This window comes from Typha latifolia, chromosome 15, assembly GCF_019914945.1.
Source record: "Typha latifolia isolate L0001 chromosome 15, TyphaL0001v2, whole genome shotgun sequence".
Classification (NCBI taxonomy): domain Eukaryota; kingdom Viridiplantae; phylum Streptophyta; class Magnoliopsida; order Poales; family Typhaceae; genus Typha; species Typha latifolia.
In genome coordinates, this window is record NC_133100.1 from 9,054,502 (window position 1) to 9,072,842 (window position 18,341).

Consider the following 18,341-nt stretch of genomic DNA (forward strand, 5'->3'; position numbering starts at 1 on the left):
TTGTGGAGTAGTGCAAGTTTGCTAAATCTGACAGGTCTCAACTTTTGTAACCTGTTCCAATTATTCGATTTTGAGAAGGATTGTCCTCCATAGATGAAGTGCAAAATGTAGTCTGTAAATTTTGTTAAATTTACATTTGAAATTGTCTCATAAAATATAAAGATATTCAGAAGATATTTTGTACTAAAATTGGTTACAATTCGTATGAACAAGTGCATGTGTTCACGTTTCAACAATAAATTATCGATAAATATCCAAATCAAATAAGTCCCACCCTGCGTTGAAAGACTAGAGATTCGCACGATCTTACCAGCACCCGATAATATTTTGCACCGATCAGTTTAGTCAACTGCCGACAGCCGGCTTCCATGTCGTGCCCCGAGCATTCTCATCACGACGATCCCAACACGAATCCTAAAGCTATGTCCTAAACTAATCTGTTGAATTTTTAACAGAGCCGCGACGGTCCTAAATCTGCCACGTACTTCCTTTTTTACCGAACCGAGTTCCCATTCTCCTCCCTCTCCTCCTCAAAGGATCCAGCTAACCACCCTTTCTTCCTCCCCTTCCCCGAGTACATATCTGAGCAGTCCCCTGTAGGCTGTAGCAGATCCAGGAAGGAGACATAAAACAAACGCAGACTAGAAGGAAAGCAAGAGAGAGACACCTCTCAATTCATGATGGGGCAAGAAGGGATCGGGTACAAGGGCGGTTCCACGAGGGACCACCGGTCCAACCTCCCGACTGTCCGATCTCGCATTCCCCGCGGCCGTCAGATCCAGAAGACCTTCAACAACCTCAAGATCACCGTCCTCTGCGGCTTCGTCACCATCCTCGTCCTACGTGGCACCATTGGCGTCGGCAATCTCGGCGGCGCCTCCTCGTCCGACGCCGACTCCAAGGTCATCGAAGACATCGACCGGATCCTCCGCGAGATCCGCTCCGACTCCGACCCGGACGACGCCCTCGACTTCCCCCAATCCCTGAACTCCACTTCCGTCCCCCCCGCCAAAAACTACACCCTCGGCCCCAGGATCTCGGACTGGGACGAGCAGCGCCGGCGTTGGCTCATCCAAAACCCCGGCTTCCCTGACCGGGTTTCGGGTGGGAAGTCGAGGATACTCCTCGTTACCGGATCTCCACCAAACCCGTGCGATAATCCCATGGGCGACCACTACCTTCTCAAGGCCATCAAGAACAAGATCGACTACTGCCGTCTCCATGGCATTGAGATCGTGTACAACATGGCCCACCTCGACCGCGAACTCGCGGGTTACTGGGCGAAGCTCCCTTTGATCCGAAAGCTCATGCTATCCCACCCGGAGGTGGAGTGGATCTGGTGGATGGATAGCGACGCGTTATTCACCGACATGGCGTTCGAGATCCCGCTATCTCGGTACGATAAGCACAACCTCGTTATCCATGGTTATCCGGATCTCCTATTCGAGCAGCACTCTTGGATCGCGCTTAACACCGGCAGCTTCTTATTCCGGAATTGCCAGTGGTCGCTCGATCTGCTCGATGTCTGGGCTCCGATGGGCCCGAAGGGATTTATCCGCGATGAGGCAGGGAAAGTTCTTACTGCTAATCTCAAGGGGCGGCCGGCGTTTGAGGCCGACGACCAATCTGCGCTTATCTATCTCCTCCTCTCGCAGAAGGATAAGTGGGTGGATCAGGTATATGTGGAGAATTCTTACTATCTCCATGGCTTCTGGGCTGGATTGGTGGATAAGTATGAGGAGATGATAGAGAAGCACCACCCGGGGCTCGGGGACGAGAGGTGGCCGTTTGTTACCCATTTCGTCGGTTGTAAGCCATGCGGCAGCTACGGGGATTACCCGGTGGAAAGGTGCCTTAATAGCATGGAGAGAGCGTTCAATTTTGCGGATAACCAAGTGCTCAGGCTTTATGGATTTGCACACAGGGCGCTGTTGAGCCCCAAGATTAAGAGGATCAGGAATCAGACGGCGAACCCTCTGGAGGTGAAAGAACACCTGAATCTCGAAGCGAGAATAACCACTCGATGAGCTTTCCGGCCTGCTGCAACTGAATTCTGCTGCTTTTAGAGGTCAGGTTTATGGCATTTGTTGTGCAATAGGATGTTCTTTAAGTTTATTTCATCTTTTACTACCAAGAATTGGATTTTAACTGTTATTTCTAGAGTATGATAGTTACACTTTGTGGAAGGATTTTGTAAGAGTGGTTTCTCTTCTTGTAATGGAATTCTCTAAGTAGAAGGGAAAGGAAATACATGTCAATTTTATTTTCAGTTCATGACCACCTAACTGTAGTCTATTCTTTTATTATGAAATGCTAGACGCTCTTGATCATTAGTTCATGGTGAGAATTTTTCTGGAATAGTACAAACAGGTGCATCTTTAACAATGTCAATTCTCAAATGGTACTAGGTAGCATCTGTAGAGAGATTTTCTTTTGTCTTTATAATATTTTCATGTGTCCATATTTGAACAATGTCATTAAACTTGGAGATCATAAGAGGCAGATACCTAACAGGGCAGCCTCCAGACCCTAGGATGCAGGCAGACAGAGAGGTCTAGGTTCCCGGCCACATCTTCCCTTCTCAGAAAATGAAACTATTACTAATTTGTCAACACAAGGAGAACATTTATCTTAAAGCTTGATCTCAGTTTAGCACCATCTAATATCAGTTCAGGAACAGATGTTATTCTAGTGGTCATTGAAGCATCCTCTCAGCAGCTTTCCTTAAGGAAGCTGTCTGGTTGCCTGACCCCTTTTTAATACCAAGATACTTGTGTTGACATAACTACATAAGTACTTTTAGATCTTTACAGATGCCTTCTGCTAAATGCTACTTACTCATCTAAATAGAGTGTCTAAATGAACAAAGGAGGTACGTGAGAAGTTGAAATGAATCAAAAATGAATATATTAAAAGTTATTTAACTGTTAGTAGTAAATTTGTTAAAATAGTAGCTCGATGAGAGGAACACAAATATTGTGTTCCATATCTCAATTTTGTAATTGATAAGATATAAATCTCCTCCAAACACTTGTTTTTCCATTTCACATGGTCTCGGACTCTCAAAGGTCTCCTCTTGGTACTGATGGTTTGGCAGGAGATCAAGGTAGTCTTTCTCTTAGCATCTTGTTTGCTTAGACACAGTAAACTCTTCAATTGATAAAATTATGTGTTGACATTTTCTATACCTGCATAAAATATTACCATCCAACATTTAAGAGTTTATATATGTTTCTGAGATTTCACAAAATTAAGGAGCAATGAGAATATCAGATTAATTTCTATGCATCCTTGCATACATATATTAGGTACACATAAATCTATAAATTACTGGACATTGGATACTCAATATTGACATCCCTGGAAAATATCCATTGGAAAATGGAAGCTTACAAGTCTTATGCTTCCATGGATCAGATGCTGACTTACATCCTAAAATAGAATCTTAGTAGATTGATGGTGTAGTACTTTTTTTTCTTTTCCTTTTCTCACTGCAGTATCTATTTCTCTCCTTGCGGTATTATGGGTAAAAAAACTGTAAGGCAATGTCTTCATTGGAACTCCTCTTTGTTTGTGATGAATTTAGTCCCTTCGTAAACAAGTATGATTAGTGGAATTGGTCCTCACTTTCAGCGAGCATGTACCTTTCATCCTCCCTGCGTTCAATTTATTGTTAAATGTAAGCAAGCGGTGATATTTATCATGGACAAGTATAGGCTTGAATCACTGTAAATCACTACGATCGATTATAAGGTTTTCTTTTTCCCATTCAAATACCATTGATATATATGCAGTACTACTTGATCATTTGCATAAATTGCTGAAGAAACAGGTGATAGTAACTTTACATCTCAAGCAAGTAGCTTGCTTGATCATAATCATTCATTTATTTGTCTCTGATTGAACATGTTTATTTTATTTTTTTCCTGAGTAAAAGCTTAACCTTATTTGGTAACCTTACAGGCCGACGTGCATAAATTTGTCTATGTCACAGATCCTTAAATGACCGTCTTGGTAATTATTTGTTCACTTGACATGAAGATCCCTCGCGAACTCTTATGAGCAATTGCCAAATGTACTGCTTGAAATTTTTGTCAAGGAGCTCGATGTTGTACTTTGCTTTGTAACAATAGAAGGAAGATGTAAAATTGCTGATATCAAGTACTGCTGAAATATAACAAGGGTCTCTGTGATTCCAAATTCCCCGTTTTATTTCTTCATTTCTAGTTAAGGGTAATTGCACGACTCAACTATTACTTGGCATCAAAATTTGCAATCTCCTCATAGATAAGGCTGCTGTTGTTTGGTAACAGATCAGAACGGCCATCTGATTTGAATTATTTAAAGATTGAAAGTGTGACAGACTGACAGCTTATGGTGGGTGCATTGATGATTCTGTGCCATCCCAGTGAGGCAATACTGGAACGGTAATGATTGTAGTAACAAAGTTGTTTCCCAGCAATGTTGACTCTGCTTAGTTAGGTGATGGAGAGTTTGATCTTACTGATGACGTGGCTTAGCTATATAGATTTGAAATAAATAGGGCTATCTATGCACTTGATGGTAATCTGTCATAGTCATCAGAAAGTTTCCAGTGGTGTTGTTCGGGGTCAAGGTGGACGATCTTATATAGCAGAATCCTCTCTAGGATTTTGGAAGGACCAGAGGTCGAGAAAAGCTGCTGATTTAAACCAGTCATCGAAAGTTCGCAAGGGGCGAAGTAATAAGCCTGTCTGCTAAATTTGTACCAGCACGACATGATTTGCTTTGTTCTTATGGCAAAAAGTAGTATTATATAGCATTAATTACTCTCTTGATTGTCGTGATTGGATGTACTTTAAAACATATAAAGTACTTAGCGAGGAGGTATTATGATATCTACCTTGCCCTAGGAAGCAGCAGGAAGCTGTTGAAAGATTGGACTAGTGGGAAATTCCAAAGCCAAAGTTCTTTATTAGCAGCTTTAGCTGCGGTAATCAATCACACAAACAAACTCCTTTCTAAACTTAGCTCTAGTTTTTCTGTGAAAGGAAACAACTAGAGAGGCTTTCTATTGGGTGACATAGATGATCTGTATCTTGGTACGCCATTGAATATGAGCTACTGTATTAAAATATATATTTCGTAAACTTGATCATATTTAAAAGGAAATATAAATACTTTTCAAAATTTGAGCAAGATAACAGCGTGTACTTGTTGTTTGAAAGACGTGCACTGCACGATAGCTAGCTCCGTAGATGCCGGAGATTGGGTTTACTTTGGCGCGCCGCGCCCTTAAATTCAAAGTTTATATTCCCAGTGGCTGTGCGTAAATAAGCAAAAAAAATAAAATAAAAAGGAACACGGACTTCTCAAAGTTAGTTTTATATGTGGAGTACGCCTACGGTGGCAAAGGTTGTAATTTATACAAACGTAGGTCCCATTTATTTTCTACTTTCTAGCACCCACACCAGGGTCCAGGGATGCCGGTGGGTGGGCCCACACCCTGCGGGAGTAATAAGAGGTGGTCTGTCATCAGTCATGCACTCTTCCTCTTGCAGTTTAATTTTTACTATTTTCCTTTTTCTTAAATTTTATCACATAGCTCACAGTGCAGCGTACTACTATTGTGCTCTTCCTCGTGATGCGCGTTCCTCTCTGCCGCTTTTCCATCAAACCCTAACCCTAGTTAAACCTCCACCCTCCTCCCTCTCCGATCCAAACCCTAGTTTGAGGGTTCTTCCGTCGCTCTCTGAGTTCTCGGACCGGTTCTCTTCTCCGATCCCTCTCGGGCTCTCGGTCGCGTCACTGGTGGACTCTTTTGCTGGTAATGGCTCTCTTCCCTCTCGCTCTTACTCTCCCGTACAGATTCTACGTCTCTTTTACTAGTTTCCGTTGGTAAATTTTTGGTCTTCACCAGATGTCTTCTCTTTCTTAAAGCTTTCATTTTGTTGCACATTTAGTTGATCTAAGGTTAGATTGATCTTTTGTTTTAAAGTTTTAAGCAACTGAGGGTGAAAAAATCGCTTGTAATGCTTGCAAATCTTCTTCTTCTTCTTCTTTTCGGTTTCGTTGTGTTTCTGTATGAATTTAAAGATTTTGTTTTTATGCTGAGTATAGACTAAGGGTAAAATAAGGAAACCGAAGTTACTGCTATGTAGACTCTTAGTTCTGCTTTCATGTTCTGGTTCAAGTAAGATTTGCATCGGAATCTCAAGGTTTCGTCAGCCATTTATGTGCTTCTTAGGTATCTAGGACATTGCCATGTCTCCCATTGTTGATGTGTTGCTATCTCATCTTGCAGGAATATGATGAATTTTTTATGCGGAAACGTGTTATGCATTCCTTTCAAGTACAGTATCCGTTAAGCCTGGATAAGCTTATGTTAAGGGTGTCTCCAATGTTGCATTGTCAGCATCAGGTGGCTCGTTGAAGATGGGCTAATAATTGTATTTGTACTCTAGCTGTAAGATTTTGTCTATTTGGGTAGCTGATTGAGCCACTGCCAGAAATGGCATCATCCAGCTATACTTCTGAGATTGTTGAATCAAATGAAGAACTGAATTTGGTTCACTTTAATGTTTCCAATCCACTGCGTGTCAAGGTGAAAGCTGTGGAACGAGATAGTGCGTTACATGAGTATCTGGTGGAAGATGATGATCTTGGTCAGCTTCTTAAGGCGATTGACCTAAGGGCGTCGTCCAAGGTTCTTGCCCCTTCTCATCAGACAGGAGTAGACTTGCTGCGGAAGAATGCCTGTAAGAAGCCACTACAAGTTGGTATATCTCAAACATCAGGAGCCGGGATAACTGAATCTGTGACCTTGAAACAGGCACTAAGAAGATTATGCATTTCCCAGGCATCGGAGATGGCTGCAATGAAGAGACTGTCCAAGCCGATTGGATTGTCTGGTGTTTCTGAAGCTGGAAAAATAAAAAGGCTTTATGACTCTGTGGTGGTCCAACCCAGTGGATCTGATAATTTGCAAGATGAGGGAAAAAGAAAATTGGTAGAAAATTGTATTGTGCCTGAAAAAAGTGTAGCAACTTCATCAAAAGGAGCCGCCGAATTCAAGCAAGTGCATAAATTGGGGTCAACTAACAAAAATGCAGCTAATTCTCTGCATTCTGTAACCTCCATCTCGACCAGGGTTCCGAAGATCAGAATCCAAGATGTGCTCAGCAGTAAATCTACAGAAATAAGCAAGAATTCTAGTGCTGTGGGAGAAGCAGAAATGGTAGGAAAAGCTGTTTCAAAATCTTGTCCTGCTAGCTCCCAAACACGTGCTGCTTCAAGCAAACCAATGTTACGGTCACACCTGACCAAGCCTCTACAGCAGAACAAGACCTGTATTAAGAAGAAAGTGAAACCAGAACCAGTTCCAGTACCTAGTTCCAGTAGATGTGGGGAACTCAAAAAATCAGATTCCCTTTCCAATGAAACAAAATTGGGTTGTCAAAAAATGCCTCTCTCTCCTGGTTCCAGTGGTACAAATACATTTAGCTCTGTAGGTGCAGAGACAACTACCGGTCGTGTTAGCAAGCCTGCTTTATGTTCAAACAGCCCTAGTTATGGTGGAGCAGTTGGTGCACAATTGAATGAATGCACGAGATCAAGGGAAAAAGGCGAGTGCTCCCAAAGTTCTAAAAGCAGCATTGGTGATTATAGCAGCAGCACAAGTTTCAGCGATGAGAGTAACAGTGGTTTTAGTGGTAATGGTAGCAAGCCTCACATGTCAAAAGATGTAAAATGGGTAGCTATCCGCCACGTAGTGATGCAACAAGGAAGCTTAGGATTGAAGAACTTTAAGCTTCTCAAAAGGCTTGGTTCCGGAGATATCGGCTCTGTGTACCTAGCGGAGCTGATTGGTTCAGATTGCTTATTTGCATTGAAGGTGATGGATATCGACTTCCTCGTTAGCAGGAAAAAGATGTTGAGAGCACAAACCGAGAGGGAAATATTGCAAATGCTAGATCATCCATTCCTTCCGACCCTATATGCTCATTTTACGACAGATAATCTCTCATGTTTAGTTATGGAGTACTGTCCAGGTGGTGATCTGCATGTCCTTCGACAGAAACAATCTGGCAGATGTTTCTCTGAGCCAGCTGCCAGGTAGATACCTTGAACTATTTATTGCATTTTAACAAGATGCATTTATCTATGGGGTAAGCTTTTCCTAAGTATCTGAATCCATTCTGGAGGTAACCCATATTGCCATTGTTTTTCATTCTTTTGATTGTGTTCTTCTAGATTAACTGTTTTATGCATGGTTTCTAAAGAGCCATGTACCAATCAATGAACTGTCAGAATTATGCATGGTTTTCAGGTTTCTAGAGAATCTGTCAAAGTTAATCAAACATATTGAATATTCCTCACTATCTGGAAAGTAGATGTGCTACTTAGCATGAATATAATCTGGAATTAACAGACCCATTAGGCTTATTAATCTTAACTTTTATTCATATGGTTTTTTTAATGATATATAACATCTGAATGAAATATTTATTGACTGGGTTTTTGTGAATAATTTGTAATTGCTTCCTGTTCAACAACAGTTGCTTGTGAAATCCAGACAAAATTTGTTCTCTAGTCAACTTTTCCTTGATTGGTTTCACTTCGTCTCTAGTCAGCGCATTTATCCAGACAAGTGTCCCCCAAACTGATTGACTATCCTATGCAAAATAATAGCAGTCCTTTGTTGCTCATCTCTTTTGAAGATTATTGGTAAACAATGTCTGCAACATACCTTGGAAGTTCTTATTCCTTCATGCTGGCATCCACAGTTTTTAATTTTTGTTTACTGGATTTGCAGTGTACATTATCAAAATAGTCACTATTAATATATGCATCTTCTGTTGCAATGCTCATTATGTTGTAATCTCAAAGCCACACATAACCTGGTGCATTCATTTTTCAGGTTCTATGTTGCAGAAGTCCTCCTAGCTTTGGAGTATCTACATATGTTAGGTGTGATCTACCGTGATCTCAAACCAGAAAATATACTTGTACGCGAAGATGGCCACATCATGCTCTCTGATTTTGACTTATCTCTGAGGTGCTCAGTACACCCAATGCTTCTCAGTTCCTCATCTGTAGGAATAGAAGAACATGAGAATAGGCTATCAGGACCCTGTGCCGAAAATAGCTGCATTGATCCTCTATGCCTTCAACCATCTTGGGTTCAGGTTTCTTGTTTCACACCTCGATCGGTGTCTTCCATTGCACCCAAGACGAGGAAGCTTAAATCTGACATAGGAAACCAGGTAAACCCACTTCCGCAACTTGTCGTTGAGCCCACTGATGCACGCTCAAACTCATTTGTTGGCACCCATGAGTACCTCGCCCCAGAGATTATAAGAGGAGATGGGCATGGAAGTTCTGTCGACTGGTGGACCTATGGGATCTTCCTTTATGAACTACTCTTTGGTAGGACACCTTTCAAGGGACCTGGGAATGAGGAAACATTGGCCAATGTGGTTTCTCAGAGCTTGAATTTTCCTGAGAACCCAGATGTTAGCTGTCATGCTAGAGATTTAATCAGAGGATTGCTAGTGAAGGAGCCAGAGAATAGGTTGGGATCTATCAGAGGGGCCGCTGAGATCAAGCAGCATCAATTTTTTGAAGGGCTAAACTGGGCCTTGATACGTTGTGCTGCACCACCTGAGACACCAAGAAGATTTGATCCTGGGACTCCAATAGCAGTGCGCAAGAAAAGAGAAGGTAAATGTCTCGATTTCAGGACTAGTGAAGAGGAAGTGGAGTTCGAGATTTTCTAGCAAATTTTCTGCTTGGAGAGGAGTATGTCGGAGCTGTTGCCAGCCCATTTCTCAAGCTTCTCGTTGTTGTAACTGATAGCTGTTGATGTAAATATATATCCTTATATTACGTAAGTTTTCTTTCCTTGTTAATAATATGATAATGCCCTTCTGATGCAAGAGATGTCTAAGCAATGTTAGCACCCGAGAGTGTGATCCACCTTTTAGACTTCCGGGCTGTAAATAAACTGCAGTTAGCAGGGAATAAGTTGTCTTGAATATAAAGATTGAGAAAATCTTCAGTGGCACGACAAACTTCCTAGTGGAACTTTTCATAATTAACAACCATCTCAAAATATTTAACCTGTCTAACAATTAACAATGCATATACACAATTTCAACAATGAGCGTATCTATAACTTAACCTTTGATCAGCTATTTCACATAAAATGTGTATAACGAACCTTTAAACAAATACCTCGTGCCATTTTCTCGTAAAGTTAGCAATAACCAATAAAAGTTCGTCACGGTCATATTATATAAGTCTTCTTCAATACTTTCCTGCCTCGTTTCCTGGGTTTGGTGTCGACCATGACATTCCAGGCATTGATAATCTCTACATCCTCTTCGTTCCATAGACTTCTAGCAGCATCCGGTTTGTCAAGCAGCAGCTTTGCAACAAGAAATCCAGCAATCGACCATGTTTGGTACAAGCGAGCTTGTTTACCAATGAAACGAGCTTGCTTGGTGTCGTAATATTCAGGCCACTTATCTTCTGCTATACGCCTCTCGGCAACCTTGATGGCCCTTGCAGCAATCTCTGGCCTGTTCATCTTGATGCATGCAACTGTGAGCTGCAACACATTAAAAATTATCTTAGAAAACTTTGAGCGGTTACACATGAATAATAAGCAAAATGTACATGCCAGTGTTCTCCTACACTCTTTCCTCAGTACAACTCTGTCATACCTAGGAATGTGTGCATGCACACATAAGTATGTCCAATCTGGCGTCAGGATCTAGATCTTAACCTCTTCTCTTAAATTTCTCATCCTGGATCGACAAGCAAAACTAACTAGCTACTCAAAACCTTTCAAAATGTGTGGTGACCTCTTGCAAGGGTTTGTAAGAAAATGGAAACTAACAAGGCAGTCATTGCTGTAGTATACCAAGATAATATTTGATCACTAAATCGATGCTAATAGAAAACCAATCGTCAGAATTTAAAGAATATTGGGAAAAATGAAGAAACCAGTAACCTGCCAGAGCAATGTTGGCCAAGAGCCTCCATTGTGGTATGACCAAGGCCTGCACCAAGGGTACACATATCAGTATGCAAAAGAAGAAAAGAAAGAGGTGCAAATTAATGAACAAGAGAAACATGAACACTGTACGTGTTTTTTGGATCACTGCCAGTGATGATTCGCCACTCCTGACCCTCAAGAGCAGGATGACATATTTTTAGTGGCATATCTGCAACTAAATCAGACCATTTACCCTCAAAAAGATCCAAAATGGCATGTGATTGATGTGTTGTGGCTAAACTGCTAATCACAGACCAAAGATTTCCCAGAGAAAAGAAACGGAAATCCATGTGAGCAGGTTGCAAATTTCCAATGAAGTAGCCACCCTTATCAGGCATCCACTCCACTAGCCATGGAGGAATCTGATCAGGATAAATGTTAAACTTGTTAACAGCATCGTAAGAGTACTCCTCTGTTTTGTATCGATATATCTCATTAAGTTTTCTCATGTCAATCCAATAATATTCCCTAATATGAAAAGATAATGCAATCAGCCTGTTATTTAGTGCTCGAATAAGGTCTGCCGATCCATCCTCTGGTGCAAGCATCTCACGTGCACATAAAAGTGCTGAATAAAAGAGTGCCTGCAACAAAGTGAAAAAGCTAATCAGTTTATCGAACTCATCATTATAAGAAAAGAAGCAATCCTTTAATTTGTGTCTGTGCATCAATGGTTCCTCAAAACATATCCTTGAGTTGAAAAGAAACCTATATCTGTTAATTCATCAAGATCCAGCAACTATTCCTAAATGAGATAAACAAAGTATTTACCAACTCACATCTGTCTTCATTGAAATGCTAATCCGAAAGGGAAAAAAAAAAGGTAAGAAGATTCTCATTTGACATAGTCATTTTACCTGAATTTCAAGTGGATGGCCATGAATTCCCATTCGGCGATCTATCATGCAAGAGCCGTCTGTTACCAGTAATGTAGGGAACATGTCAAAGCCATCAGCTAAACAAAGCTTCAGAATCATCTTTATTCCAGTCTGGACATCAATTCTTTCCTGAACTGACAGATCTCCAGAGCATTTTCCATATGCTCTGAGAAGTATAATCCACCATAACCCTGCAACACAAGGCGATCAGTAAAACCTCGGTGCTATAGGAACAATCAGCACATGATAATAAGAAATTTAAGAAGCATCAACAGCTATGTACAGCAAACTTACCTGAATCAACTGGTGCTACACGGCCTATTGCAGCTTCTCCAAAATCAGGATCTAACACCTCCTCAGTTGCAGAGTCATCACCATCCAGTGGAACTGTTCGGACTTTGAAGCTGGCTGGCATCAACCCTTGACCTGGACTATGACAATCCATTGTTTTTTCCCAGCTCTGCAAAATGAATTTCAAGGCTTAAGCCCATGTTCAAAAATCTATTTACATATCTACTACTTTGCAGCAATAATTAAAAAGGTTCATTCTTATTTTCCCAGTATCATATTACATTTTAGGGAGCAAGGCTACAAAGATGTTTATTTTTTTCGAGAGAACATTTGATCACGACATAAACTACCTAGAATAGGAAAAGAGATCGATGGTAATCTGGATGTAAATGATGCCACAAATGGCCCATGATATTCACATGCGGATTCTAGTGGAAGGTTGGTTATACTTGTATCCAGGGATGTATATATTAGCCCACAATATTCATGACAATTACACCAAAGGTACATGCATATTACCTGAAGTTGAAGAGTGTGAAGAATGAAGTTCCGCACTATATCATATTCTCCCTTCAAAAGAAAAGCGATTCCAGAAGGTATAAAGTCACGAATAAAGACCTGATCATAATTCAATAAGTTGCCATCAGATTGATCATTTGCAGCAATTGTTCCAACAGGACTACCACAATAGTAGACAACCGACTCGCGTAGAAGGCGCCATGCCTCATCTTCCACAGAATTTCCTCTTCGTTTTTTTGGTGCATGTTTTGGCGCTCCAGCATGAACAGATTTTTCATCATTAGAAGTAGATCCCTTATCCAAGCCAATAACAGTTTGTGCATTCACATCACCTAGTATTTGGCTTGCCTTACTCACCGCCTCTCTACCCCATTTGCCATTTCCATCCTCAGTGGTGATCTCACCAAAACCTTCAACTCGCTGGCACTGACACTTCACAGAATCAGCTGCTCTATAGGAAGAGATGATCCCACAAACTTTAGGGCAATTTTGCACCATTCTTTTAGAGCATGCTCTCAGATGAACAGGATGCCCTTTCTTCTTGTTCCTCCCATGAATTCTGGATGTCAAAGTAAAGGGTGAAGTGCTCAAGAGTAAACCCGAAGAAGAATGGCCTCGTACAGGCCCAACCATGACATGAGGAGCTACGTGAGATATTCCCATTGTTGTAGAAGTCAAATGGATTCACTCCAATTGCCAAGTAAATCTGACAGAGCAACTGCTAGTGTAACTATATATATAGACCTGAGGGGGATAAGAACATAGAAGACAAAGTTAGGCAATAAAAGAAACTAGTGTGATCAACATTTGCTTCTCATAAAATCACAAAAACTTTCATTTTTCTAAAAGCTCAAGCTACTTCTCTTATCTCGTAGAACGAACTATAAACTTAAGCCTACAAAATTGATCCTGTATCATGCAATTAATTGACATAAAGTGGCGATGCTTTGTAATACGCGGAGCTTCACTATATGATATCTCAGATCATTCAAGTGCAAAATACGTCTCTAAATAACCTAACTCGACAAATCAAAGTAACAGGAAATGTTATCTTATCCACTACAGGAGAGCAAACGGTGCCACAAGCCGCTCGATCACAAGTGACATCGCCAACCAGACTCTTCAACATATTCCCGAATCGAAACAACAAGTTTGTATGAGCTCATATGCAACCAAGATCCATAAAAAACACGAGGTGCAAACATAAAAGAGTAGATTAATGGCATCTACTTCTAGGAATACATTGAAAACCTAATTCACGAAATATCCATCAAGTCGCAAGGAAATCTCACCTGGCCTATGAGGCATGGCAAATAATTCAAGAATCCAAGGGGCGAAAAGGGAGAGCCCTATCCCTAATATAGAGACGTCATTCTCGAGCGCGGAAGGAGAACTGCTCATAATCTCTAGCGCTCGAAATAAGATCCGAGGAAAAGTGCAATAGCTTCTCTCTCTCATTTAAAATGGAAGATCCCCTACAATAAGGTTGTAAAAAAATATCCTACGACTGTGCACACGATGTTATCTCATTGGTGAGTATAGTTGGGCTCGATTGGGCCGAGCATAAATTGGGCCGAGTATTGTATCTTTGTGCGTTGAAGTGGACCTGATCAAACATGACCGCAGCAAAAGGAAATAGCTGAAGGACTCTCCCTTCTCGCTATCTTTTGTCAACTGGTGATCGGAAAGGGTCGAGAAGAAGAGAGCCCATATGGCCACATTATCTCCACCATCCGATCCGGATCGGACGGTGATCTGCATCGGCGACATCCATGGCTACTTCTGGAAGCTTCAATCCCTTTGGACCAACCTGGAAGCCTCCGTAGGCAACGTCGCCTTCGAGACGGCCCTCGTCATCTTCCTCGGCGACTACTGCGATCGCGGCGGCGAGACTAAGGATGTCCTCGACTTCCTCATCTCCCTCCCCTCCCGCTACCCGCGGCAGCGCCACGTGTACCTCTGTGGCAACCACGACTTCGCCTTCGCCGCGTTCGTCGGCGCACTACCGCCGACTCCCGATGGCTCGGCGTTGTCCGCCACGTGGGCGGAGTATGAGCAAAACGAGGAGAGAGAGGGGTGGTTTAAGGGGAAGGGATACGAGGAGATGCACGTGCAGGGGAGGCGGTGGGGGGGTTCGATGGGAGGTCGGTGGAATCCCAAGAAGGGGATGGCCTTTAAGGGCTCGATTTACGATGCCGGACCGACCTTCGAGTCCTATGGCGTCCCCCACGGATCGGCCGGTGAGAATTCTTTTTTTTCTCCTTAAAATCAATGATTGGTTGTTCTGTTCGAATTTTAGGTTCAAGTTCTTGTACCTTTTTCAGAAAAATTCTATTTTTCTCGAGCTTCAATTTCTAGCAGAAAGGAATTTTTTTTATGTTTAAAATGTTCAATAGTTGTTTTCAAACAGTAAATTACTTTGTATGCTGATTTAATGTTGGTTGGTTATCCTATGATTTTATCGCAGAGCTAGTTGAAGCAGTTCCTGCTCTTCATAAGACGTTCCTACAAAACTTGGTTTGGGTTCATGAGGAGGTACTATTTGGATAAAAAATTGCTTTGCGATACGCTTGCGTGGTTTTTGGAAAGTTTGGTTTATTTGTTGAATGTAGAGAAAGAAAATTTAACTTTTTTTTCCTTGGATGAACGAACGTTGCAGAAAGATATTTTGATTGATACGGATGAAGGAAGAATTTGCTGTGAACTGATTGCTGTTCATGCCGGTTTAGAGAAATCAAAAGGGGTTGCTGAGCAGCTAAAAGCTTTGAAAGACAGGGATACGAGGTTGCCGAAGGTTGAAGACCTCAGTGGGAGGATTAATGTCTGGGAGATACCAAAGGTGATGCAAGCTTTTATTTTCCTTTATGTCTCTGTTAGACATATAGAATGCATGTTTACCTGGTGAACCTTATACCTATATAAGTAATATTAGGAATGGATAAATAATAGTAATAATAGTAGGAAAGTGGGACGACAGCAGGTGGGAAAGTTATGTGTCATTCGTTTTACTAACCATTTGGCAGATAAACTATCCAAGTTGTTATCTCAGTTGATCTATTCGTTGTTTTTACATGACATATTGAAAGTTGAATAGATGCACACTTTAGCTTTATGTGAGGAGCTTAGATGTGTGAGTGAAATGACATCATTATTCTATGTAATTCTTCTGTATTATGTATTAGCCTAGATATATTTGAAGTGGGAATGAGATAGTATGTTGATGACCAGCTCGTTAAAGATTCATTGTTTCATAGTTGCTATGTATGTTTCTTGCTTTAGCAGAGTTGGAATTCAAACTTCAGATTATCTTGTTGAGTTGTATTTTATGCTAAAATTTAACAGACCCTAAGTATGTTCTGTCTTCTTAATTTTCTCTTCTTGTTCCTTTACCCTTATCCTGGGGTGATTTTTCTTTTTTCTTGTTATGGACTGTGCGTTCGTTGGTCGCCTGTTAATGGGCTACATGGTGCTTTGATGGTCTGCAAATACATGTTTGGCATCTTTCTAGGGATTATGTTTGGCAATCATGCATTTTCAGCTTTAGATGATTTCTGAAGCCAAATGGCAACTTTGGCCTAGAAGTAAGAACTAGTATTTATGAATGCTTGATCAAAGTATAGGATATTGTATATGGACTACTGATGTGACCTATATGTTGTGTAAGGTTCTCATGTTATGAGTCTTATATAGTCCTATTAAGCCATTTACTTGGGCAGTATTTCTTATCTCAGACAGTTGTTTTGATTGCTTTAATCTCGTAAGAAGCTGGAACATAGCTAACAATGAGTCTCTTGCAGTCTTTTGATCTACAACCAAATTGAAGAACCAAGTATATGGTAATAGTGATTGGTATACTGGATAACTCATCCAATTTTAGTTCTATATCCTATGTAAGATCTGCTGATGATTCCTTTTTCTTCTTAATCCCATATCAAGCCTATGAATGCTAGTCCTGAAGAAGTTCTCAAATTTAAGATGTATTTATAATGATGTGTTAGTACCAGAGATGATAAGTCTAAAAAGATTTGGGTAATTGGATATGCATATTGCAAGACAAATCTTTTGGCTGGTCTTGGATCACTAGCTGTAGGATAAGGCTGGAGTGCGACTCAGGTTTTGTAATGGTTATCCAGATGGACCTGGTTGAACTTGTTCGACACCCAGCATTACCATTGACATACTTTTCATGGAAGATGAGTATATTTATTGGCCTCTTCTCTTACTTCACAAGTGTTTCATTGCAGGAGCTGAGTGAGAAGCCAACAATTGTGATAAGTGGCCATCATGGGAAACTCCACATCGAAGGCCTTAGGTTCATTATTGATGAATGTGGTGGATTGGAACACTTGCCAATGGCTGCTATTATTTTCCCTTGCAAGAGAATTGTCCGCTCTACCATCTAGATATAGCAGCCAAGGGTTGATGTCATGACAGGCAGCTTTGATTCTTTGAGTACCAATTACATTTCCTCTTCTTGGAGAGGGTAGAAAATACTGCACAAAAAGAGTAATACCAAATACACTTGAGTGCTGCATTGTGAATCTTTTTAACAGGCCAGCTTTATGGACCCAACTTTTATCAGCTGCGTGACCAGTGTGTTAAAGTATGTCTTGTAATAAGCTATAAGCTTTGCGGTGTCAAATCTTGAGTTTGAGTTAATCACATATTCTTCTCTATGGAGTGAAACATATAACAGTGTAAAGTATTGGATTTTCTAGTTTGCCACAAAACTGTATTATCTGAAAAATTACTTGATAAAAGTGGAATTTTCTGAATGCATGGTCTATCTTGTTAGGGCATGCTTTATTAAGGGTAGAGGTGATGATCGGGTGGATCAGTTTGGCATTTTCGGGTTGAGCGTTTGTTCATGAGCCCATCTATGAATCAATCGGGCTGGCAAAAATATTTTAGTTCATTACTGTCCCCTTGCTTGTATTGCAAATTTGTAGTATATCGCACATGTAAATATGTAATAGATAAGTAGGTGGTAAGAGATGGGAGATAGATGAGAAAATTGAATGAAAAAATTAGATAGAAAATTTAAGTATTAACTTTTGGTTTGAGATAGATAGATGATAGAAAAGAGAGTTTTAAATAACTTTAGTCAAATCAAGAATAAAATTATAATTTGGTCTATCCGTGTAATAATTTAAATAATTTTTTTAATCTAGAAATCATATAATATTTATTTTCTAATTTATAATATATATATATATAAAAGAAATTCACAAAGCAAACATGGCCTAAAGTGTTTTAACATGCATGTGATAAACAACACGGTAACAAATATGAAGAGTGTGTATGAAAATAAACGGTGGTGATTTCTACTTAATTAGACTTTATTACTGATAAAAGGATATCGTCCATTTAGCTTTTGAATTCTGTGACACCGAGCAGCCTTCTGAGCTTATAAAATAAGAATTTGACGTTCTGAGTGAGAAGAGCAGTCACATTCAAAGCTTGTCATCGAGAAAGAAGAAGAAAAAGGTTTGCGTCGCGGGCCACCAAAATATCTCGCAGATTCTGTTTTGCTCCGCGACAATGTTGTAACAGTTGATACGTTACTGACAACTTATAGTTTTCTGTGAACTTTATAGCTGTCTTTATATCCC

General features: G+C 40.6%; 4 protein-coding genes across 4 annotated transcripts; 3 read left to right on the forward strand and 1 right to left on the reverse strand.

Moving 5' to 3' along the window:
• Window positions 1–211: 211 nt before the first annotated feature.
• LOC140801725 (probable glycosyltransferase 2) lies at window positions 212–4,200 on the forward strand. Its single transcript, XM_073156974.1, has 2 exons — window positions 212–2,068; window positions 3,964–4,200. Exon 1 carries the CDS (start codon window positions 678–680, stop codon window positions 2,025–2,027), a length of 1,350 nt encoding a protein of 449 aa, XP_073013075.1. The 5' UTR covers window positions 212–677; the 3' UTR covers window positions 2,028–2,068; window positions 3,964–4,200.
• A 1,339-nt stretch (window positions 4,201–5,539) lies between these two features.
• Window positions 5,540–9,917, forward strand: LOC140801819 (serine/threonine-protein kinase KIPK2-like). Its single transcript, XM_073157133.1, has 3 exons — window positions 5,540–5,806; window positions 6,284–8,094; window positions 8,900–9,917. Exons 2-3 carry the CDS (start codon window positions 6,491–6,493, stop codon window positions 9,756–9,758), a joined length of 2,463 nt encoding a protein of 820 aa, XP_073013234.1. The 5' UTR covers window positions 5,540–5,806; window positions 6,284–6,490; the 3' UTR covers window positions 9,759–9,917.
• A 122-nt stretch (window positions 9,918–10,039) lies between these two features.
• LOC140801820 (neutral/alkaline invertase 3, chloroplastic-like) lies at window positions 10,040–14,219 on the reverse strand. Its single transcript, XM_073157134.1, has 7 exons — window positions 14,022–14,219; window positions 12,730–13,473; window positions 12,214–12,379; window positions 11,899–12,110; window positions 11,132–11,625; window positions 10,997–11,045; window positions 10,040–10,591 (listed from the first exon to the last, which is right to left on the reverse strand). Exons 2-7 carry the CDS (start codon window positions 13,390–13,392, stop codon window positions 10,268–10,270), a joined length of 1,908 nt encoding a protein of 635 aa, XP_073013235.1. The 5' UTR covers window positions 13,393–13,473; window positions 14,022–14,219; the 3' UTR covers window positions 10,040–10,267.
• Window positions 14,220–14,323: 104 nt separating this feature from the next.
• LOC140802181 (tyrosine-protein phosphatase RLPH2-like) lies at window positions 14,324–17,504 on the forward strand. The gene is made up of 4 exons (XM_073157620.1): window positions 14,324–14,969; window positions 15,197–15,264; window positions 15,389–15,568; window positions 16,974–17,504. Exons 1-4 carry the CDS (start codon window positions 14,441–14,443, stop codon window positions 17,130–17,132), a joined length of 936 nt encoding a protein of 311 aa, XP_073013721.1. The 5' UTR covers window positions 14,324–14,440; the 3' UTR covers window positions 17,133–17,504.
• Window positions 17,505–18,341: the final 837 nt, after the last annotated feature.